This window comes from Argentina silus, assembly GCF_951799395.1.
Source record: "Argentina silus genome assembly, chromosome: 20".
NCBI lineage: Eukaryota > Metazoa > Chordata > Actinopteri > Argentiniformes > Argentinidae > Argentina > Argentina silus.
The window spans coordinates 3804601-3829385 of NC_139674.1; the positions used below are offsets into that span (position 1 = coordinate 3804601).

General features: G+C 43.3%; 3 protein-coding genes and 1 long non-coding RNA gene across 5 annotated transcripts; 2 read left to right on the forward strand and 2 right to left on the reverse strand.

Moving 5' to 3' along the window:
• Positions 1-1842: 1842 nt before the first annotated feature.
• Positions 1843-16344, forward strand: slco1e1 (solute carrier organic anion transporter family, member 1E1; the record flags this gene model as incomplete). Its single annotated transcript, XM_083691840.1, has 13 exons — positions 1843-1984; positions 2502-2634; positions 2812-2939; positions 3173-3319; positions 3811-3909; positions 4267-4485; positions 4779-4943; positions 5216-5411; positions 14388-14553; positions 14791-14975; positions 15222-15286; positions 15459-15576; positions 15774-16344. The coding sequence occupies 13 exons, from the start codon at positions 1843-1845 to the stop codon at positions 16342-16344; spliced, it is 2334 nt and encodes a 777-aa protein (XP_083547966.1).
• LOC310820417 lies at positions 9832-10585 on the reverse strand. Of its 2 annotated transcripts, none has more exons than XR_014554813.1 (3): positions 10508-10585; positions 10296-10410; positions 9832-9895 (listed from the first exon to the last, which is right to left on the reverse strand). It is a non-coding gene; the product is annotated as an uncharacterized lncRNA (long non-coding RNA). The 2 variants fall into 2 exon arrangements; XR_014554814.1 differs by lacking the exon at positions 9832-9895 and adding an exon at positions 9996-10031.
• LOC310820234 (uncharacterized protein) lies at positions 10803-11637 on the reverse strand (the record flags this gene model as incomplete). Its single annotated transcript, XM_083691818.1, has 4 exons — positions 11479-11637; positions 11267-11381; positions 11011-11046; positions 10803-10904 (listed from the first exon to the last, which is right to left on the reverse strand). The coding sequence occupies exons 1-4, from the start codon at positions 11571-11573 to the stop codon at positions 10803-10805; spliced, it is 348 nt and encodes a 115-aa protein (XP_083547944.1). The 5' UTR covers positions 11574-11637.
• Positions 16345-20045: 3701 nt separating the features above from the next.
• iapp (islet amyloid polypeptide) lies at positions 20046-21497 on the forward strand (the record flags this gene model as incomplete). The annotated part of the gene is made up of 3 exons (XM_083691997.1): positions 20046-20125; positions 20605-20742; positions 21323-21497. 3 exons carry the CDS (start codon positions 20046-20048, stop codon positions 21495-21497), a joined length of 393 nt encoding a protein of 130 aa, XP_083548123.1.
• Positions 21498-24785: the final 3288 nt, after the last annotated feature.

Genomic DNA, 24785 nt, shown 5'->3' on the forward strand with positions numbered 1-24785 from the left:
TACCACGTTGTACAACTTTTGTTTTGGTATGTGTATTGAAACCTTCTCCCCAGGGACGTGGGGTTTCTCTACAGTTCTGCTTCAAGGAAAATAGCCTTTGAGAAAGGAGGGTACAGACAATTTAGAGGTCACTTGTCGATTTGTCCCTGGAAGGTCTCTCTCTCTCTCTTCCCAGCCCCCCCCCCCCCCCCCCCCTCATCCCTCTCTCTGTTTACTGGTTGCTGTCCCCTCCAGGACTGGCGTGTGTGTGGAATAGAAATGTGCCAGGCTTTTTGTTTGGCCAGTTCCTCAGAAACACCGCTCTCTGCTGCCCACAGCTCTAGGAACTGGGCCTCAGGAGACTGAGGAAGTCTGCGTTGTTCAGAGGAGGAGAAGGGAGCTCCAACTCAGGCCCCAGGTACTGTATGTCAGGTGCCAGGTACTTAAAACCTTTTTCTTCTAACCAGGTAAGTCATCAGGAATTGATTGTCCTTACAATAATGACTGACCGCGTATGTACTGTAATTGTGTGTGCGTGCGTGCGTGTGTGTGTTTCATTCTTTAGTTTGTCAGCTAAATGTTTTTAGTTGACAAACATATTTGCTAGTAGCATGTCACAAGGCTATTCATGAACATCTGATGCTTGAACATGTCATAAGTTCTGGGGAACATTGAACAAGTTGCCTATAACTCTGCTATCATGAGACTTCAGTCATTTTTTATGAATCGTTTGGAGGGCAGCGCTTTGGGAGAGGGAATTAACCTAAATCTGAAGGGATTATCAGAGTAAGAACTGGCATTAACCAAAAGTGGTCTTGACTTTGGCTCTGCCAGGCCATGTAACTTATGGACATATCTATATTTTTCCCTTCCATTTTCAGTGAACAAATGAAGTGAGAGGTTAGTGAAGAAATACGTCAGGACTCTCAGAGGTAAGGTTTATCTCCCTTTACAAAAGTACTTCACAAACACAGTTATAGTTTGTGTAACACTTGTACTCAATTGTTTGTAGTCATTTGATCTCTCTTGTGATAACTTTGAATTGCTCTGTGATGAGGAAAGGGCAATGTATGTTTGTGATCTCAAGAGTTCAGTTGGATATACTACTAAGAAATTACCTTCAAAGAAAGGCCAGGGTTAGATTATATACATTATAGAATATCAATGTTGCAACCCTGTCATCACCAACAATTGCTCTCCCTTGAAAAAGAGATTCATACCTCAATGGCACTTACCTGGATAAATAAAGGATTAATTAATACAAATGTATTTTAGTGTCCTGTGTTCAGGTTCAGGCTGAGCGACCAGTTCCTGTATCTGACTGTGGAGGATGGGAGACCCAGCGGAGGACAGAGAGAGGCTGACCAGTCAGGAGGCTCTGTGTGCCTCTGAACAGAATGCCACCACCAGACGCTCCCGCTGCTCCACTCTCAAGGTGCTTAAAGGGATACTGCACCACGAAGTTAAAAAAAGAAACGTTTTTCACACCTCAAATGTGGTCGAGTGGTAGAGCTGAATCCAGAATCCATATTTTCAGTGTCATTTGTTGTGTGTTTCACCATATACAATGTCTTTGTACATATGTATATTTACAGAGATCTTTACAGGCTTTGATCCCACCAAAAAAGGAAAAGATTGCCATCATCTTTGCGTGAAGTGGTGAAGGTGTTATTAAATGCAGATATTATTCATCAATGGGTCTGTGGGCTGCTGTACACTCTTAGAAAAAAGGGTTCTACGGTTGCCCCTGTGAAAGAACCCTTTGAAGAACCCTTTTGTGTTCCATTTAGAACTCACTGTGATCTCACCTCTGCAGTAGGTGTGCCTAACAGGGTTGTTTTGATGTTCATTCGTGCTTCTCAGATGTTCATCGTGGCGCTGTCCTTCGCCTACTTCTCAAAGGCCTTGTCAGGGACCTACATGAAGAGCTCCATTACACAGATAGAGAGACGCTTCGACCTGTCCAGCTCTCTCATTGGACTCATCGACGGCAGCTTTGAGATGGGTATCAACAAGTCTCCTGAACGTCGTGTTTTAAAATTAATAACCTTAGCCCACTAAGGCACATAGCATATCATCGCAAGGTCCCTGGTTTTGGCCATTGACATATCCTGCATGTTATCCCCCCTCACCCATCCTTCCTGTCAATCTCTACTGTCTCTCTCCAGTAAAGCAGAAATGCCCTAAAAAAAACATATACAGTATACATATTTTTTTTATTTTTTTTTAATGAGAACCTGGATAAAACCACCATATTTGTTCTCTTCTCTCTCACTTCTCCTCTTCTCTTCTCTCTGTATTGTATTTTCTCCTCTCCATTTTCACCTTCAGTGAGTGAACCAACCATCCACAACTCTTTAGTCAAACGTAAACCTCTTTACATTCTCTGTTGTGTGCTCTTCTGCACTCCTACATGGATTTACAAACAGGATTGGTCTCAGAGCCCATGGTCACACCAATCCCATGCTATTAATTCCATGTAGGGTAGTTGTATTATGTACTGTGTCCTGGTCCTCTTGCAGGTAACCTGCTGTTCTTGGCTGTTGTCAGCCATTTTGGGGCCAAGCTGCACCGGCCTAGGCTCATAGCCATGGGCTGCTTCCTCATGGCAGTGGGATCCTTCCTCACTGGCCTGCCACACTTCTTCATGGGACGGTAAAATACACCCAGAAATACTGTTACAATGATACAATAAGATAGAGCTGAAGTGCCAAGTTGAAGTCCTACACTCATATCAGGTGAAGAGATGAAAAGTAAAATAAACAAAAAAAACCTAAATGTAGACAGTTGTTGCTCAATATCTCATCAATGTGATTTGTGTGTCTCCTATAGCTACAAATTTGACACCGTCATCCAAGGCTCGTTGAATGAGAGTTTCAGTATTACTTCCTGCCTGGACCCTCTGAAACAGTCAGACATCCCAGAGATCCAGATGGAACCATCTCTAGATGACAACCCAGGTACGACTCACACCTGAGTGGCCTTTCACATTTACCTGTCTCAGAATGCTGGGTGTAACCAGGTATTGAACCTGGGTGGTGTGAGTGACTCAAGACGATGTCAGCCCACTGAGCTAAAGCTTGTGTTGGGCAAGGCTACTCATCTCTTCACAACTCATAAGAGTTTAGTTGTAATGGTTGTCCATACACTTTAATACTAATTGAACACTGTGTGTGTGTGTGTGTGTGTGCAGGCTGTGTGAGAGACTCCAGCTCCTACATGTGGATCTATGTGTTCCTGGGCAATGCCCTGAGGGGGATAGGAGAGACCCCCGTCACTCCTCTAGGGATCTCATACATCGACGACTTCGCCAAGGCTGAGAACTCTGCATTTTACATAGGTGAGTTAGATAGGTGAGTTAGACAGGTGAGTTAGATAGGTGAGTTAGATAGGTGAGTTACACAGGGGAGTGACATAGGTGAGTTACATAGGTGAGTTACATAGGTGAGTTACATAGGTGAGTTACATAGGTGAGTTAGATAGGTGAGTTAGGTAGGTAAGTTAGACAGGTGAGTGACATAGGTGAGTTAGACAGGTGAGTTACATAGGTGAGTTACATAGGTGAGTTAGATAGGTAAGTTAGACAGGTGAGTGACATAGGTGAGTTACATAGGTGAGGTAGATAGGTGAGTTAGGCAGGTAAGTTAGATAGGTGACTTCTAAGCCCAGATATAGCCCTCGTACCAGGTGGTCTGTGGTATCCATGTGAGAGGGCCATGGTTCAAGCCCAGCCGGTGACAGACGCAACACTTCAACATGTCATTCAACAATGTAAATGTTACAGTCATGTCAATTTGAAGAGTAAATGTGAATATGTTGTGTGATTCCCAGCTTGTCTACAGACCATCACACTGCTGGGTCCCATGTTTGGATTCTTACTGGGATCTCTTTGTGCCAGGCTGTATGTAGATATTGGCTTTGTCGATCTTGGTAAGAGACTCACAAACATCAACTTAGTGTATGAACATGTGTGTCCTAATGTAGCTGCGGTGATTCAGAATCACGCTCACGCTCTGTTGATGTAGCCCTGCCTGAGACATATAAACTGAAGTGTCACTCTTGAGGATATGCTTTTGGCCTAATGGTTGACACGTGTGTCTTCCATGTGGGAGACCCGGGTTCAAACCTGTGCCCATCACACTTAGTATGAACAATGTTTATCTGTGTGTCAAAATGTTTTTAAACACTGTTTGTCTACTCAATGTATGTACAGTGTATTATACATTACATGTCATCATAGCTATCATTAGTGCCAGTGCTGCAGACAATAAGATGTCTTTCCCCCAGAGAGTGTGACCATCACCACTCAGGACGCCCGCTGGGTCGGGGCCTGGTGGCTGGGCTTCTTCGTGTCGTCTGGCATCATGCTGGTGTCGGGCATCCCGTTCTGGTTCCTGCCCAGGTCCCTGCCGAAGCAGGGCGAGGAGGACAAGCTGCCGCACGCACCTCAGGACGGGCCGGGGAACGCCCCCGCCAATAACATGACGCTGGCCGAAATCGCTAAAGGTAGATGCTATGACATCGCTAAAGGTAGATGCGATAATTAGCTGGCCTGAGGTAATCTCAGATATCGGAAAAACAGAGTCCACCTCGCTCATCTTTAATGATAGAAATCTTTTTCAGCTATTACATTTTTTGTCAGCACACACATACCGTTTAGCAAAAAGAACATGGTAAATCCACATTTGTTTAGAGTGTAAACCTGTGTCAGTGGGTTGATTAGAAAACTCTCACTAACTGAAGCGCGCACAACGCATCATGAAAGGGTAACTGTGGCCTTTTCTTGTTGACTTCCCCAGGCTTCCTGCCCTCATTGAAGAAGCTGCTGAGCACCCCGGCCTACTTCCTCCTGCTGTGTGGAGGCATTCTGAAGTTCAACTCCTTCATCGGCCTGCTCACCTTCAAAGCCAAGTACATGGAGCAACAGTTTGGACAGTCTGCAGCCAGAGCCAACTTCCTCATTGGTTAGTAGTTGCAGCGTTTTTGAAGTTATCCACACCCTTTGTTAAACGATTGTACATTGTGGCGCATTACACCAATTCAACTTTGTTAGATCAGTGTTTATCTAAGACAATGAAGGGAGGTAGGAAGCATGGAAGGAGGACGATAGGAAGGAGGGAAGGAAGGAAGGAAGTATAGAAACAGAGCCAAAACCTGGACAAACTCCAAACAAAAATGTCCATCTGGCAGCTTTGATGCTGATTGGTCGTAAAGACTTCACTGTGCTTCCCTGCAGGTGTTTTGAACCTGCCTGTGGTTGCCGTGGGGATATTCCTGGGCGGGTTGCTGATGAAGAGGTATAAACTGGGCGTGGTCTCTGGCGCCCAGCTCTCCTTCATCACCTCCTTCATGGCCTACCTCCTCCTCCTCCTCCAGTTCGGCACCAAGTGTGACAACGTCCATGTGGCCGGCCTGACAGTCTCGTACAATGGGTAAACATCCCAATATAACACTAGTGCTGGTATTGGTAATATATATTTTTGCTGATCCCCAAAAAACTGTTTCTTCATGCTACCTCAGTGAAACAAAAACAAGCATACAACAAGAGGATGGTTTTATAAGATGCTTTATAGGATTCTATTATAAGTTAATAGAAATTAATATTTTTTTGGTGATCCTTAATCGGATAAAAATAGAATAAGAATGGTCAGAGTTCGTATGAAGGTCAAGTCCAGGGGTTATGTTAAAAGCGTGGGAGAGTCTAGTAGTTAGACTGTCTGCAGCGCTCCATCCACTTAGTCGGGACCGCGATGGGCCAGGTCAACGCCATGGCGGACCTCTCAGGGGTGTCCGGGATGGGGGCCATGTCGGTAGGGGTGTCCCTGTTGGCACTGTGATCTGGGGGGCGGTAGTACACCCGGGGAGGGGCTATGCCATACAGCGTGACCATCTCTGGGACAGTAGGTTTGGACTCTGAGAGCATCAGAGGGAGAACAGGGGACAACAGTGAGAGACAGACATAACGGTGGAGAGGAGCAACGTAAACCTCAGTCAACTTGGCTAACAGCCACTACACATACACCATATACACACACATATACCATATACACATACACCATATACACACACATATACCATATACACACACACCATATACACACACATATACCATATACACACACACCATATACACACACATATACCATATACACACACACCATATACACACACATATACCATATACACACACATATACCATATACACACACACCATATACACACACATATACCATATACACACACACCATATACACACACATATACCATATACACACACATATACCATATACACACACACCATATACACACATATTGACAGGCATGTTTATTTCACAAGGCCCTTGAAATTATGGATGCAAAATATAAAAAATACAAATACAAATAAAAAAAAGTTGAATGAAAGGTTCCCATCTATCACTCAGTGACACCAAATGCATGTAATTCCTGTCTCTTACTCTTATTGGACCTCCTGAAGAGACGCTTCAGTCCTGCTAGGCTAAAGCACTGGCAGGTGTTGGTGGTCTTCTTGTGGTGGTTCTCCTCCGCTTTTGGCTTTCTTGCACGCATCAGTCCTGCTAGGCTCATGCACTGGCCTGTGTTGGTGGCCTTGGTGCTCCTCTTGTGGTGGTTCATAACAGCACTGTTCCTTGCTGCAGGGTGCGCGTCTGCCTGGTGAGGGGTGGTCGTTTCTAGACAAAGAAGTACAGAATGATGAAGTGTTATAACATGAATCGTGAACTTGTAGCTCCATAGACTTACAGTCAAGTTCTCATAGACGTGAATCGATGGAAAGACATTTTCACATGACATACGATGGATCTTAGTGTAAATGTGTACAGAGGAAGTGACATTGTTTTCTAAGTGATCATTCTCAGGATAGGGGGTGGAGAAGGGCTACAGATCAAGGTGTAATGACAGCACGGGGGGGAGTTAGGGGGGGCTCACTTTTCTGGAGAGTGAGTTCGGTCTTCATCTTGGTCAAAGCGTGTTCGGTAGCAGAGGCCTTGATCAAAAGACAAGAAATGTAAAATTACACTTTAGAGTCAAGACCAGCACCCTATAAAAGATGGTAAAAAGGGTTTCAATTGAATGTTCTCCTTACCGAGATCTCCTGGATCTTGTTCTGGAGGACCTCAACCTAATACAGAAAAAACAACATTAAAAAAAAGGGAAGAATAAGGAAATAAAGCCTGAATGAATAAGGAAGTAAATCCCTTGAGACAAAGGAAGTAAATCCCTTTAGACAAGACCAAACTGATGAGTGCTGATGTAGAGTGTGGTGTCTCAGTATCTGACAGACGTCCTTAGCGTGATGTCAGTGTATTTGTGGTGAACAGTGTAAGTGACAGGCTGGTTTACCTCTTTCTTGTGGTTGCTGCCTGTTGATAGGAGCTCCTCTTTTAAGTCTGAGATCTGATTTTGAGAGACCTTCAGCTCATATGTGTTGTTGGAAGGAGTCTTCAGGGCATTGGTCCTGTGAGGACACACAATTTAAATGCTGTGTGAATGGGAACAGATTCTACTATGATACAAAAAAATGTATTAATACTAGTAATATCCCATCCACTTACAGGGTGGAAACTGTCGGGTGGGAGATGCTGTCCGTTAGGCTCAGCTTCTTTTTAAGGTTGTCATTGTCTATTTCTAGAAAACTGTTCTCCTCCATGAGCTGATGGACTTGCGCTGTGACAAAATAAACAGTCACAAGTTCATGGATGATACAAATAACAAAAGGTTGAATGAAAAGTTCCCATCTATCACTCAGTGACACCAAATGCATGTAATTCCTGTCTCTTACTCTTATTGGACCTCCTGAAGAGACACTTCAGTCCTGCTAGGCTAATGCACTGACCTGTGTTGGTGGCCTTGGTGGTCTTCTTGTGGTGGTTCTGCTTTCTTGCACGCATCAGTCCTGCTAGGCTCATGCACTGGCCGGTGTTGGTGGCCTTGGTGCTCCTCTTGTGGTGGTTCTTAACAGCACTGTTCCTTGCTGCAGGGTGCGCGTCTGCCTGGTGAGGGGTGGTCGTTTCTAGACAAAGAAGTACAGAATGATGAAGTGTTATAACATGAATCGTGAACTTGTAGCTCCATAGACTTACAGTCAAGTTCTCATAGACGTGAATCGATGGAAAGGGTTAGGGTTCCATTTTCACATGACATACGATGGATCTTAGTGTAAATGTGTACAGAGGAAGTGAGATTGTTTTCTAAGTGATCATTCTCAGGATGGGGGGTGGAGAAGGGCTACAGATCAAGGTGTAATGACAGCACGGGGGGGAGTTAGGAGGGGCTCACTTTTCTGGAGAGTGAGTTCGGTCTTCATCTTGGTCAAAGCGTGTTCGGTAGCAGAGGCCTTGATTAAAAGACAAGAAATGTAAAATTACATTTTAGAGTCAAGACCAGCACCCTATAAAAGATGGTAAAAAGTCATCAGGGTTTCAATTGAATGTTCTCCTTACCGAGATCTCCTGGATCTTGTTCTGGAGGACCTCAACCTAATACAGAAGAAAACAACATTTAAAAAAAGGGAAGAATAAGGAAATAAAGCCTGAATGAATAAGAGAGTAAATCCCTTGAGACAAAGGAAGTAAATCCCATTAGACAAGACCAAACTGATGAGTGCTGATGTAGAGTGTGGTGATGTAGAGTGTGCTGGTGGAGAGTGTGGTGATGTAGAGTGTGCTGGTGGAGAGTGTGGTATCTCAGTATTTGACAGACGTCCTTAGCGTGATGTCAGCGTATTTGTGGTGAACAGTGTAAGTGACAGGCTGGTTTACCTCTTTCTTGTGGTTGCTGCCTGTCGTTATGAGCTCCTCTTTTAAGTCTGAGATCTGATTTTGAGAGACCTTCAACTCATATGTGTTGTTGGAAGGAGTCTTCAGGGCATTCGTCCTGTGAGGACACACAATTTAAATGCTGTGTGAATGGGAACAGATTCTACGATGATTCAAACATTTTTATTAATACTAGTAATATCCCATCCACTTACAGGGTGGAAACTGTCGGGTGGGAGATGCTGTCCGTTAGGCTTAGCTTCTTTTTAAGGTTGTCATTGTCTATTTCTAGAAAACTGTTCTCCTCCATGAGCTGATGGACTTGCGCTGTGACAAAATAAACAGTCACAAGTTCATGGATGATACAAATAAAAAAAAGTTGAATGAAAGGTTCCCATCTATCACTCAGTGACACCAAATGCATGTAATTCCTGTCTCTTACTCTTATTGGACCTCCTGAAGAGACACTTCAGTCCTGCCATGCACTGGCCGGTGTTGGTGGCCTTGGTGGTCTTCTTGTGGTGGTTCTCCTTTGTTGCATGCTTCAGTCCTGCTAGGCTAATGCACTGGCCTGTGTTGGTGGCCTTGGTGGTCTTCTTGTGGTGGTTCTTAACAGCACTGTTCCTTGCTGCAGGGTGCGCGTCTGCCTGGTGAGGGGTAGTCGTTTCTAGACAAAGAAGAATAGAATGATGAAGTGTTATAACATGAATCGTGAACTTGTAGCTCCATAGCCTTACAGTCGAGTTCTCATAGACGTGAATCGATGGAAAGACATTTTCACATGACATACGATGGATCTTAGTGTAAATGTGTACAGAGGAAGTGAGATTGTTTTCTAATTGATCATTCTCAGGATGGGGGGTGGAGAAGGGCTACAGATCAAGTAATATATGCCATTTAGCTGACGCTTTTATCCAAAGGGACTTACATTGCAGTGAGTGCATACATTTCAGTATAGATATGGTCCCAGCAGGAATCAAACCCACAACCTAAGCGTTGTTAGTGCCATGCTCTACCAACTGAGCCATAGAGGACCAGAGGATCAAGGTGTAGTGACAGCATGGGGGGGGGGGCTCACTTTTTTGAAGAGTTAGTTCTGTGTTCATCTTGGTCAAAGCGTGGTCGGAAGCAGAGGCCTTGATCTAAAGACAAAAAATGTAAAATTTCACTTTAGAGTCAAGACCAGCACCCTATAAAAGATGGTAAAAGGTCATCAGGGTTTCAATTGAATGTTCTCCTTACCGAGATCTCCTGGATCTTGTTCTGGAGGACCTCAACCTAATACAGAAAAAACAACATTAAAAAAGGGAAGAATAAGGAAATAAAGCCTGAATGAATAAGGAAGTAAATCCCTTGAGACAAAGGAAGTAAATCCCATTAGATAAGACCAAACTGATGAGTGCTGATGTAGAGTGTGCTGGTGTAGAGTGTGCTGATGTAGAGTGTGCTGATGTAGAGTGTGGTGTCTCAGTATTTGACAGACGTCCTTACTGTGATGTCAGTGTATTTGTGGTGAACAGTGTAAGTGACAGGCTGGTTTACCTTTTTCTTGTGGTTGCTGCCTGTCGTTATGAGCTCCTCTTTTAAGTCTGAGATCTGATTTTGAGAGACATTCAGCTCATGTATGTTGTTGGAAGCAGTCTTCAGGGCATTCGTCCTGTGAGGACACACAATTTAAATGCTGTGTGAATGGGAAGAAATTCGACTATGATACAAAAAAAATAATTAATACAAATAATATCCCATCCACTTACAGGGTGGAAACTGTCGGGTGGTCGATGTTGTCCGTTAGGCTCAGCTTCTTTTTAAGGTTGTCATTGTCTATTTCTAGACAAAGAAGAACAGAATGATGAAGTGTTACAACATGAACCGTGAACTTGTAGCTCCATAGCCTTACAGTCGAGTTCTCATAGACGTGAATCGATGGAAAGGGTTAGGGTTCCATTTTCACATGACATACGATGGATCTTAGTGTAAATGTGTACAGAGGAAGTGAGATTGTTTTCTAAGTGATCATTCTCAGGATAGGGGGTGGAGAAGGGCTATAGATCAAGGTGTAATGACAGCACGGGGGGAGTTAGGGGGGGGCTCACTTTTCTGGAGAGTGAGTTCGGTCTTCATCTTGGTCAAAGCGTGTTCGGTAGCAGAGGCCTTGATTAAAAGACAAGAAATGTAAAATTACATTTTAGAGTCAAGACCAGCACCCTATAACAGATGGTAAAAAGTCATCAGGGTTTCAATTGAATGTTCTCCTTACCGAGATCTCCTGGATCTTGTTCTGGAGGACCTCAACCTAATACAGAAGAAAACAACATTTAAAAAAAGGGAAGAATAAAGAAATAAAGCCTGAATGAATAAGGGAGTAAATCCCTTTAGACAAAGGAAGTAAATCCCTTGAGAAGACCAAACTGATGAGTGCTGATGTAGAGTGTGGTGTCTCAGTATTTGACAGACGTCCTTAGCGTGATGTCAGCGTATTTGTGGTGAACAGTGTAAGTGACAGGCTGGTTTACCTCTTTCTTGTGGTTGCTGCCTGTCGTTAGGAGCTCCTTTTTTAAGTCTGAGATCTGATTTTGAGAGACCTTCAGCTCATGTGCGTTGTTGGAAGCAGTCTTCAGGGCATTCGTCCTGTGAGGACACACAATTTAAATGCGGTGTGAATGGGAACAGATTCTACTATGATACAAAAAAAATTATGAATCCTAATAATATCCCATCCACTTACAGGGTGGAAACTGTGGGGTGGTAGATGCTGTCCGTTAGGCTCAGCTTCTTTTTAAGGTTGTCATTGTCTATTTCTAGAAAACTGTTCTCCTCCATGAGTTGATGGACTTGCGCTGTGACAAAATAAACAGTCACAAGTTCATAGTGAGAAAGAATTAAGTCAAAACTGGCTGATGGGAAATATTGTGAGCCTATAACATAACATACCCTCGAGACCTGTCATCTGCTTCTCCTGAGATGCAGTTTTGACCTGTGGAAAATGATTCTTTACTTTACAAAAGCAAGCAACAGACTGATTGCAAAATAACAGTGTTTTAAGGGAAACTGAATAGCAGGTGCCTTTCTGCAATCCACATCAAATTTTCCATTCACAATAATTTCATCACCTAAAACTATACTAACATCTCATACTGTGTGACTTAACACTACACCAACTTACTAAGACAGCATTCATCATCTGCTCCTGACTCTTAGCATCTGCAACAAAGTTGATGATTTTACAAACAGCAACAGAGAGCTTAGTGGTCAATCATTTGTGTGTGCTTCTACCCTCAGGCCATCCTGACAAAGACATCTACCAGGTAGATTGTCCAACAGTTTGTATGTTTTTTGCATGCTAACAACATTGTGTGGTGGACTCACCGGCGGTCTCAGTGCTGGTGGGAACCTTAGCATCGCCACGATGGTGGTGGTTGCTGGGCCCCTCTTCAACACTGTTGTTGTCCATCAGTCTAATCTATTAGAAGAGGGATCAGAAACCTTGTCTTAGGAAGACAGCTACATTTCATCATTACGCCTCAAAAGAGAGTTTGAGCAGTAATTCACTCACTAAATCCTTAACCGCCTCTAGGTTTCGCCTTTGTCCCAGAGTAGCAAGTCTCAGTGAGATCATGTCTGCAGATCTCTGGTCATTCGGTTTGTCCACAACTCTCAGTATCTCCTTGGGGGGAAAATCAGAATCAGAATCAGAATCAGAATTCTTTTATTTGGCCAAGTATATTTGCACAAACAGGAAATTGACTTTGCATGGGACAGGTTGTTGCATGGGACATAAAAAACAACAGCAAATTTTGACAAGAAATTAGTAAAATATTAGCAAGATAGCAATAACAAATTTACAAATTTACAAAAAAGAACAGCAAAACAGGAGATGATCTTGATATTACAGTAACTGTAGGATACTCGTCTGTGTGTGTGACAATTCACATAACAGATGAGAGAGAGAGAGATGGTCAATATAAGAGGTAGAATAAAAAAGAATCAATGACTTCCTGGGGGAAGTCACTTCTCTGAGTCAATAAAAACAAATGTTCAGCATTTAGTAGGAAACTAAAGGGCTATGATGGACTGCTTACCTGATTCAGGTTCTCTTGGGACTGACTCAGAATGTCTTCATATTCCTGCACCTAAAATCAAACAGATTTACAAAATAGAATATGATCATTCGGGATGTTATGTGTGGTTATTCAAATTAGTCCCAAAAAGTCCCACATTACGTACAAGTAGTTCTATTCTGGAGAGCTTCACCAAGGAGTCGCAATTGTCATGTAGAAGTTGCATGATCCGTTGTTTGAATTGCTTATGCAACGCTATTTAGACACAGTGGAGAAAATGTGATATTAGTCTTGGCTTACATATAGCAGCTATCAATATTGAAATAATAATAAATAACGAAAAGTAGGATTACTCACATTGGTGTGTTCTGCTTGGCTGTAACACAGAGAGAGCCAAGGGCAATGAGAAAAATATGAAACCATGGACTAGATTTAGAGTTAATGGAGCATTTATACAAAAAGAGCCCTAACCTTAACACAATAATGGTTGTGAAACCTATAGTAACATAGTCATAAGGCAAACATCATACCATCCAGAGGAACACCAGGAGACACACCACTATAGAAACCTCGTAGTACCATGTTGGTCCAAACTGCCATTCCTCAGGCAGAGTGGAGTGAAACTGCATAGAGTGGAAAATAGTACATAGCAAGTAGCAAGTCATTGGCCCAACAGCAAACGAGAAAGTAAGATATAGGAAGGGAGACATCACATTGGAGCATGTCCCAATTGCACTCAAATAAGCAGTATAAGAACATATATCCTATCTTTAAAACCTTAATGTCCAACAATTGCATAAATTACATTAGGCTATAACGAAAATGCATCTTCCTAACTTCGTGGCGGCTACTTACATCCAATCCGGCTATAAAAAACGCATATAAAGTCGTTGTTAGGTAGTTAACAACCCCCGTAGCGGGCACGGGGGATGTCCCGTTGAAATACATATTGACGACTGAGCTCAAGTCGTTTCGTTCTTACGTTTTCATGGTGTATTAGAATAAACGTCATAATAGTTGACGTTTCGAACATGACGTCATAATATGGTACGCATAATAGGTAACTTTCTGATGTTACCAGGGTGCGGCGCAAGTTCTGAAACCTGGTTGGTTGCTTATGAATTTATAGAATGAGCGATCAGGCCCGCAGTAACCTGGTTTACCTGTAAACAAGGAATACGCGAGAAGTGAGGCCACTGGTCAAAAAATGTCATACACTACATCATAAACACACAGACACAATGCCAACCTCGTGTTCTGGGTCATAGGCTACTAGTTTGTCGTGTAGTTCATTTGTTAGTTTGCCTCAGTGTGATTTTCATGTGTTTTGATGATTTGAAAGATTACAGAAGAAAGATATTACGAATGTATATTCATTAATTTCCAAAGATTTGAAAAAGGTCGAAAAGGGTTGTAAAAGTTGAGTATAATACATAGGATAGACCCAAAATCTCTCATTGGCTTGGAGAGGTCTCCCTCCTGTGGAGTCCTACAGTACTTGCCCAATTTACACCTGTGTCTAAGACAGCACAATGTGGAGCAAGTGTGTGTTACTGAACCAGACTGTGTCCACTAGGACCCCAGGCATATCAGACAATGGGAGCATGCTGTTGTCAGAGTGTAACAGAGACTGTTCGTGTTCGGCGAGGGAGTGGGAACCTGTGTGTTCAGAGAACGGTATCACATACATGTCCCCGTGTCTGGCAGGCTGCTCCCGATCCACGGGATACGGCAAGAACACGGTAGGTTAATAATCAATAACATATGATGTATGAAAACACAGTGTCATATTTATCAATTATATATGCATGAAACACTTATCAAAGTCATGTAGACTGGCTTGTGTCAGAGAGGTATTCAGTGTGACTGATATTGATATGAATGAGTGAGTGAATTAATGAATTAATGAATGATACGTTATAGTAAAACTGTCCCAAGATTGTTACTCAAAAATGTTGTGTTCGTTGTTTTTCTGGCAGGTCTTCCACAACTGTAGCTGTGTGTCATCCTCCCCACCACCAGGGGGCAGTATGTCAGTGACACTGGGCCAGTGCCCTCGTACCGGAGACTGCAGCAGGAGTTTCACGTCCTACATGGCTGTGTCAGTGCTCAGCTCCTTCATCAACTCTCTGGGGACCACACCCGGTTACATGGTCATCATACGGTCAGTGTCCTTAGTCCAATACTCCTAACAAGAATCCTCAAATGAATCAAAGGCCCACCCTGTTCCAATTCTCCTAAAATGCGTCCTTCCTACTTTTCTCCCTCCCTCGGGGAATCTCTATCAGTTAAACACCTCCTTCTTCCCTTCTTTGATGTGGGTCAACCCCTGTCATATTGAGGTAACCCCTGATTCACTTGTGTGTGAGGTGACTGTGGTTGTGGTATATAATATCCAGCTGTGTTTTAGGTGCATCAAGCCTGAACTCAAATCCCTGGCGCTGGGCATCCAAACCTTGGTGATGAGAACCCTCGGTAAACTAGACTATCATTTTCATTGGTCTCTTATCTCGGTTTTCCAATCTGATAATGCAGATCAAGTAGTGACAGTGGAACGTTTATGAGAATCTAGTTAGGTGTCTTTTGTTATCACGGCCTACTCTACCTGACCCTGTGGCATCATGTCCTGACACTGCTCCCCCTGCAGGTGGTATTCCAGCACCTGTATACTTTGGAGCTTTGATTGACTCGACCTGTTTGAATTGGGGGGTCAAGAAGTGTGGGGGCAGGGGTGCCTGTCGAATGTATGACTCTGATATGTACAGGTAGGGATATTTTGTTTGTTTGTGTGTGTGTGTGTGGGGGGGGGGGGGGTATGGGTGTGTGTGTGTGTGTGTGTTTGTGTGTGTGTGTGTGTGGGGGGGGGGGGGGGGGGTTGGGTGTATGCGTGTATGTGTGTGGGTATGTGTATGTGTTTATGCGTTATATCTGATTTGTGATGTGCCCTGTCCTCTGAATGCAGGGTGATATTCCTGGGCCTGATCACCTGTCTCAGTGGCTCCTCCTACTTCTTCATCATCGTTGTCATCATCCTGCTCAGGAGGCAGTTCCGGAAAGAGGGGGGCAAAGCCCAGGAACAGCCCAACGCACAAAGGGAGATCGAACTTCAGACCCACAAAGCCCCTGACCAGCCCAGCTCACAGCTTCAGACCCCCAAAGATGGTGAGGGAGATGCGGAAGGGGAGCACAGTCACCCCCTGGGAGAAGAGGGGAAACCCCTCCCCACTCAGAAGGACACAGAGGGGGTGCAGCTACAAGACACCCAGGGAGAGAACCCCAATGAGCCCCTGAGAAATCACAGCCAGGCTGGGGAGGAGATGGAGAGCCAGCGGTCAGTCAGAGAGGAGGCGGATGTTCCCTCTGCTGCTCCTGAGGGGAGGAGGAAGGAGGGGGAGGGTGAGCCCGCTGAGCAGGCCAACGGCCAGTCTGAGGGGGAGGCCCTGCTGCAACCCCAGAGAGAGAGCTCCAACCCAGAGAACCACCTGGCTGAACACAGGCACACAGAGGGGAAAGCTGAGGGTCCTCAGGGCTAGCAGCTGCGTTAGCTTGTTAGCCTGCTCCCACTGCAGAGAGACACAGCACTGACAACTTGGTTCAGATGGTTGGGGACAGTCTTGGCCATGGGGAGGTGCGTAGCGATGTGCACTGCAGACGTTTGCTCTAGCCCAGCACTAACGTCTACAACTTGGTTTTAGCATTAGTGCTAACCTGAGCTAACAAATGATGATTCATTGACCATCATTTCTGTAATAAAGCCTGAATTATGTGTGTTACTACTGTAGTGCTGGGCTGGTCCTGCACACTCTGTGGCCCTCCATGGTCAAGAATGGCCCCCCCTGTGCTGAGCAAAAAGACGTCACCCTTCATGTCGTCATAGACTACGTTTGTATTCTTTACTGTAATAAAGGAGGCCTTGAGTATTATTGACGTATTTCATCTTTTATAATTGAACTCACTTGGAAATGGATGAAGTGTTTCCAGGAAATGAGACACTGTGTATGCCGCTATATTTAGTGTGAACATTATGGAGGACAGCTGTAAGCACAGTGTGGGTGTTGTGTTGATTACTGAAACAGTGTGTGTGTGTGTGTGTGTGTGTGTGTGTGTGCATGCGTGCATGCGTGCGTTCATGTGTGTGTGTGTGTGTGTGTGTGTGTGTGTATGTATGTATACTCTTATTTGTGTGTTCTTCATGTGCAGTATGCATATGCCTGTGTGTTAGTGTACACAAGATGACCCTGATTGACAGTAACCACTCCTAACCTCACAGTGTGTGTCGTGAATCGAGTGAACCTCCGCACATTTGTGGACATCCGATTATCAGAGAGCCCCCACCTCTGACCCCATGGAGGCTTGAAGATAAACACTGAACATGTCATTTGTTGATATCATGTGTTGTAATCACACACACACACACACACACACCCTTATTTCAAACCACAGTCATTTATCTTTCTATCTATCTATGTGTCTGTCTGTCTATCTGTCTGTCTGTCTGCCTGCCTGTCTGTCTGTCTGTCTGTCTGTCTCTGTCTGTCTGGCTATCTTTATGTAATGAACATAAATGACCACTTGGTGTCAGCATAGAACAGGTGTCTACATACATATCATCCTCTTGCTAATTTTCTACACTTGCCTGCTCTTCTGTGTCTCTCTACCTCCCACTCACACTGCACCCCGCCTCTCTTCCCTCCTTCATCACCAAGTCCTTCATCACGTTCTTCTCTGCCCCATTCTGATCCCCCTATCCCTCTCCTTTTCTCTCCCTCCCTTTTCACAAGATTGCCTTCTCTGTCTGAACCTCCCAGAGTGACACTCTTCTCCTCCTCCTTTGCTTTTATTCGCCATCCGTAAATCAAAAAGGAATGAGAAAAATGTGGTAGAACCATTGGACACAGTGCTTTGTATATTGTGAATAATACATAAACATGATGTGACTTGTTTTGATATGTGTATGTAGCGGAGGTGGTTTGGAATCACACGCTCGTGTTGAGGTAGCCCTATCAGAGACATATAAACTCAGAGACATGTGTTACCCTTGGGCCTTGAGGATGTCCTCTTAGCCTAATGGTAGATGCTTGGATCTTCCATGTGGGAGACCTGGGTTTAAATACTGTCACATGTAGAGGAATCTTACACCATCTCAAAGATATCATTGTCTTATCAATAATAATTGACATTATCAATACATTGGTCATTATATTACTCTCACACAGCGTAATCAAAGGTGTCAAACATCATGAACATCATCTGTAGAATATGTTAAAGCCCTCTGGCCTTGTTTATAAAGACGGTTGGGTGAGGGGAAAGCTGGGGACGGTCTGGCTTCCATAAGTGGGTGTTTGTGTGATTGAAGTGTGCTAGGAGATGGAGCTGGTCAATGGGGAGACTGGTGGTGAACATCCAAACAGCCAGGACCAGGAGTGGGCGTTCGACAGAGCTCCATTAGGACTGCAGTAGCCTCCTACTCCCCCAGCTCAGGCCTGTGGTTAAGACCCTGCACTTACCAGGAGCACTGCCTCCGTCTGTGGACCCCTGGGCTCTGGTGGTTGACTGTGTCTGGTGATTGACCTTCTCCATCTGAGCACACGCCCACACAGAGTAACCATGAGGAGTCATTCCAGAAACTTCCATGGAAGTTGGACTGAAACTTCTGGCTACTGTAGTGAGAACCAAACTCTCAACTCATGTCATCCTGAACTCTGCCTCATCCATTTATGCTCACTTGCGTACTCTAAAAAATAAATAGGTGCTATCTATAACCGTAAAGAGTTATTCGGCTGTCCCTTTGGGAGAACCCTTTTGGGTTCCATGTACTACAGTCCTCATTTGGGTTCCATGTAGAACCCTTTCCACAGAAGGTTCTAAATGGACCCCAAAAGGGTTGTGCATGGAACCTACAGTATTCAGTAAGTGTTCTCCAAAGGGTTCTCGCACAGGGACAGTCGAAATACCCTTTCAGAACCCTTTTTCTAATAATGTGGAGTGCGATGAAGTGAGGAGTACATTGGGGTGGGCATTGGGATTAAGGAGACGTAGATGATGTGATACTGCACTGATATAATAATGTAGCATATCAGAGAATGCTTTGATTACAAGATGAAGTGATTGAATATGCTATATAATAATATATTAATGAGAGCTCCATACACTCTTTGTTACAGTAATTGAGTTAGAAAATATAAGAGATATATGACTGTTATTGACTGTTTTCATCCTTATGAATAATTATCCTATTCCTCATGCAATTGCCTCAGGACTAGTGAGAACTGTGGCCGTGGAAGTTGGTGCGCAAAAACTTGCAATGTTTTGATGTAATGTTTTGATGTAAAATGAATGTCTGGTTTCTCCCTGGGCTGTGTAAATTATCCAGAGTGCGTATACGGCAGGTCAGCCCAACCACAGTCGTGATGATGATGATGACGAAGATGATGACGTTGGTGACGTGTGTGTGTGTGTGTGTGTGTGTGTGTGTGGCGTGTGTGCATGTGTGTGGGTGTTTCTCACTGTGGATTGAGTTTCTTCAAGTGAATCCCCCATCTCTGATAATGGAAACACAGGGCTATATTTGGAGAGGGTGATGTCACAAGTGGTTGACGGTGGAGCCTATAACAGTCAGCCGGTGTGTTTGGCAGCCTGAGAGACCTGCCAGCCACAACAGCACCAGTGTCTTTTGGAACTACTGGCTATTGGCTTGAACTACTGAGGGTGAGTATAGCCTGTTCTCTTTTGTTATATCTTTGAACTGAGCATGTTATGATAGGAGTGTACAGAGGCAGGTGAAGTTAACGGACTGTACCCCTCTGCCGGTTCAGCTGAGAGCGTCTCTGTACTGTTTTCTTGATGACAGTCTAGTCTTTTCACTCTTTTCACTTGATGACAGTCAGTCTTTTCACTCATCCCATTTAGGTTTTGGGGTAAACTGTGTTAACATAGCGTGTATATAGTGTGTACTACCCATGGAACCTTGGCTTCTACAGCTCCCCTGTGTGTAAGAGTATGTTCTGCAGGGGTTGGGGAGCTAGACGGGTAGGTTACTGCACCAAGCAATATTCCTACTGTAGGCATATGCACAGCCACCCAGCAGCTGTGAGTGTGTGTGTGTGTGTGTGTGTGTGTGTGTGTGTGTGTGTGTGTGTGTGTGTGTGTGTGTGTGTGTGTGTGTGCGAGAGAGAGAGAGTTACTGAATTGGGAGTCTGTGTTTTTGTGTCCTTTCAGGGAACCCTCGTGCACTATGTATCACCTGAGGCTACCCGTGCTACTGCTCATGCCACTCGTGCTACTGCGCTGCGTCGCCACCGCCCCTAGCAACAGGTGAGTGCGCCTACTGAACAATTTTTTGCGCTTTGGAGAGTCAGTTCTTGTGGAGTGCAATGACTTTAAAAGTTTCGTGGTGTCTTCCGATTATGTTTAATTGTTCTCATACGTTTAGGTTAAGAGTAGGGGACGAAAGGGAAAATGTATCACTCAACTGAAACACCGACCGATTATATCAGATTGGCGTAATTGAACTGGCACAGTCATCTTGAACTGAAAGGAATCAAGGACTTGAGATAACCTGCAGTCGGCTTTTGAGATTTAGTATTTTTGCATTTGCGAGATCCGTGAGGTCGGGTTGTGTCCTTATGAAGTAGAGGCAGCGGAGCGTTGCGCGCGGGAAGGAACCCAAGTGCGCTCTCGTGGGGGACAGAGTGGCCACTTCTCGTTACGCCTCCGGAGAATCGAGCAGTTTTTTGAAGTGGGTATCAAACAATGGTGTCAACTAGTTTGCCTCTTTTTTTGCACTGAGTCAGGTACTTCAGTTCGTCGTCCAGTGAGCAGGAAAGCGCGCTCAAGGACAGAGAAGGTTGGCTGGTGCCTGAACTCATCTACAACCCCTTCCTCAGCCTTATGGACGCGCGGTCCCAGAGAGGACTCACGGCGGTCAACAGGTTTACATTTTTACATTTACATTTTTTACATTTAGCAGACGCTTTTATCCAAAGCGACTTACAACCACTACATTTGTCTAAAGTAATTGAATCATCTATAAATCAGTCATCATAAGAAAAAAAACGTACCTTTGTTATTAGACCACATTGCTTTCAGGAGTAGGTTCTAGTCATGTGGGGTTGATTCATAAATGTATAGACGGAATTAATTTTTATTTCATTTTATACTGATAATAATATTGAATTATAAAGTAAATGAGCATATGATATTATACTCATTTATATTCATATGGTTTTATACTGTATTAGTACTATTTCTATCATTACAATCATAGTTATGGCTATTGTTGTTATTATTATTTCATTAATAGTGGTTGATAGGCCTACTATATAAGAGAATGAGTTCTCAATAACCCACTGGGTTAAAGCTAAAGTCGATGTACTGTGTATATTTAAGTCTGACTGATATTGTGTCACTTTGCTACATTGTTCTGAACTGTTGCAATAGGAGGCAGTTTTGATGTGTTGTTTCATTGATTGACAGGTTGATTGATTGCTCTGTTATCCTCTCTCCCATCAGCCACCACATTATGAAGAGGAAGTGCAACACAGCCACCTGTGTGACACAGCGACTGGCGGACTTCCTGACCCGCTCCAGCAACACCATCGGCACAGTCTACGCCCCGACCAATGTGGGCTCCAACACCTACGGCAAGCGGGACCTACTGCAGCCTCCCAGCTTCCTGCCTCTCTAGTATTGTATGCCCATCTGAAATGACCACACCATGTAAAGGCAAATGTATACTGTTCAACCATGCTGGTGAAGATCATTACTTTTTTTTTTTTTTTTTTTTAACTCCAAACTCCAAAAAACAGTGCCTTTTGGTAAAACATTAAAGAAGTATTTGTTACACAAATCAGAGGCGAGTGTGATGCAAGTCCCTGCTCTGTGAGCCTGTCAGGCTCAATTCAACACCACCCCACAATGGCATGTGAATAAAATGTAATGTAAAAACAAAAACAAAAAGTAAATCATCGCAAATGCATATGAAATACATATTTTGTCCTTCTGTTTAATTGTTTGTTCATTAGCTTTTTTGTAATAAAGTTTGAAAATATAAACAAAATATACGTCTTACTGCACATTATTAACTATTATAAAAATTTTTTTTTAAAACATCAAACCAGTGATATATTGCACATTTACGGTAGGGTTATAATATAATATTTCCAATACAATACAATCAATCCCCTTTGGGGTATTTGAATTTGAAGTAACTGTTACAGTCCCCCTGTATACTGTAGAGTATAATATTTAGCATAATATCTGCATAGATGTTATACATACAGATAGATGTCCTGTAAGTTAGTGAATTAAGTGTGTCAGCGATGACGCATTTCATTAACCTGGGTTTGATTACTGCTGTTCAGAATGATATGAGACTGTGACATCTGAATCCCAGTCCTTTTAACCCCGACATGAGAGGATATCAAAAATAGAACAAGAGGTTGATTTTGCTGATGAAGCCAAACACCTAGCCGCAATTAGCTCCCAAGCACATCTGCCATGGTGTGATAGGGGACAGAGGTGTGTCAAGCCCGAGGTGTGTTAAGTCTGTATATCATGTTGTTAATGCCCCTCAAGAATCGTCATTAGAAAAGGTCATCTGCATCAACAATTTTGTTTATGCACTGCAACATTAATCATTGATGAGGGTTTCCTATGATAGATACAGCTATGATGACACTATGACCCTATCTATAATTCAAGTATCTACAGTACTTACAGTATGAACATAACAGGATCTGTTATGGATACATGCACGTAAGCATGTCAAATAAGCTAAATTAATTCTATCATTGGGCATTTTCAATTAGTTTGGTTGTCATATTTGTTCCTGAATAAATGCATTGATATGTAGATATGTAGATAGGCACTGTTTAGCTATTTATTATCAATTCCTAAAGGGAAAGAGACCTGTGCTGTTTTACTGACTTTCGTTTGGGATATCTCTGCATTGAAAAGAATCATAATGAAATTCCAGAAATATTACACTTGGCGATGACGTCACTGACCCCTTTTCGGAAAAAGTATATGATTTGATTTCACTTTATCCAACATTTCTTTATAGGTTTTAGGCTAGCCAGGTAGACAGCACATTTCTCACTTCGCCTCACCATGCTCCCTCCATCTAAACATCATTGCTTGCTAACTGCAGTTGGACAGGTATTTTAACAGCAACACAGAGGAAAAAGAATTGCTCCTTCCTGTCAGGTCCTATAAATAGGTACGGGCGTCCATAAATGAATAAGATACATCAATACCAGGGTAGGGGGGGGACATGAGGTGAGAGGGACCGACAGGGGGCAAATGGACTGAGTGAGCATAGTTTGTCATAAAATCCGAAGTAATTATATGATTAAAAGGTGCAGTGATGCCAAGTTTTCAGTTTTCTTTGTGTTATTGGCCAGCGTGGTCTCTTACGTATAGACCATGTAAGACTCTGCTGAGAGAACCATGAAATAGTCATTTTTTACAGATCTGCTAGAATATCAAGCTAAGTTTTGGAATATGCATAGCATACACACAAACATTTCATTACGTACTGTATCACTGTCAGAATATTTATCAGTAATAAACACAGGTCTAAAATATGATGACAAATATAAGGCCATCACCCTGTAATTCATGCAGATACTGTAATAGCGTTATCTCTTTCTGTAGAGTGTTTTGCTAATTCATCAGTGTTTTTTGTGCTGATGTGAGTCACTGACTGTACCACTTCACCTGTGAGATAATGTAATGTAATTACCTTCCACAGTGGAAAAGTGTTTTTTCCCTCTAATGTCCAGCATTTCCATCAACACCAGAGATCCTCTGATGAGTTTATTAGACCCTAATAGGAAATGCTGCAGTCATGGATATCGCTATGGCTGTTATATCTCACACTCTGACGTGAGTCTATGTCACTGCGGTCAGAGTTCATGGTCCCTGTCAGGGGCAATCAGGATGCTTGGCATGCACAGCCATATTAATTATATTCCACCCATGACTATAATATAAAAATAGAGGTCTGTTTAAGGGTCTCCATTTATTACCCGTAATTGTTATGGGCATTTTCATTAAGCCTATGACGACTGATTGACGTTTCAAATCTCTCTCTCTCTCTCTCTCTCTCTCTCTCTCTCTCTCTCTCTCTCTCTCTCTCAAAATATTCAAAGGTCATGAATACAGTGAGAGAAAGTTGCATTTCTAAATACTTTCCCCCCAATGAAATGTATTTACCATGTATTTGCATACCTAGATGATCATATGTATCTTTTCCTATCATCTGTTGACATTAGTCCATTACTCCTCATCCCCCAAGCCCAAATAAAGAATGGCCTACCACGCAGGTCAGTGGCACATGCGGAAAGGGTGAGAGTGCATTCAATCTGAGGGGCTGAAATTGAAACTGTCAGGCTGGGGGTAATATTGTTTGTATACATGACAGATTGGCCCACCACTGTCCACAGATGGGGAAAGCTTGGGTATGCCTTATCAACGATTCCGGATGTTTCCACACTGTCGTTTTTCTCATTCTGATGGTTTTATTTCTGTCTGGATGCTTCCACTCTCTATTTATAACTGGTGGTGACACATACTGGCATGGCCCCACTGTTTTGCTAGAGAGAGAGAGAGAGAGAGAGAGAGAGAGAGAGAGAGAGAGAGAGAGAGAGAGAGAGAGAGAGAGAGAGAGAGAGAGAGAGAGAGAGAGACTGATTGAACTGTCCGATAAACACCAGTGAGAGAAGTATATAGGATTAAAAAAACTAATAATAATCATAAACATTTAGGATTTTCAAAATTCTACAAATTAAATGAGCATAGTTTTGTTTGAGTTAATATTCTGTTTCAAGGGAGGCAATCCCTATTTCATCCCCCATTACTGTAAACTTTAGTGTCCCTCTTAATAACGAAAATTACCTTTGACCTTGCGGCTTGCCGTAGTTTGCTGTCATAACAAGGAAGTGTGTAGTGCACGGAACAGGTGCATGGTTAA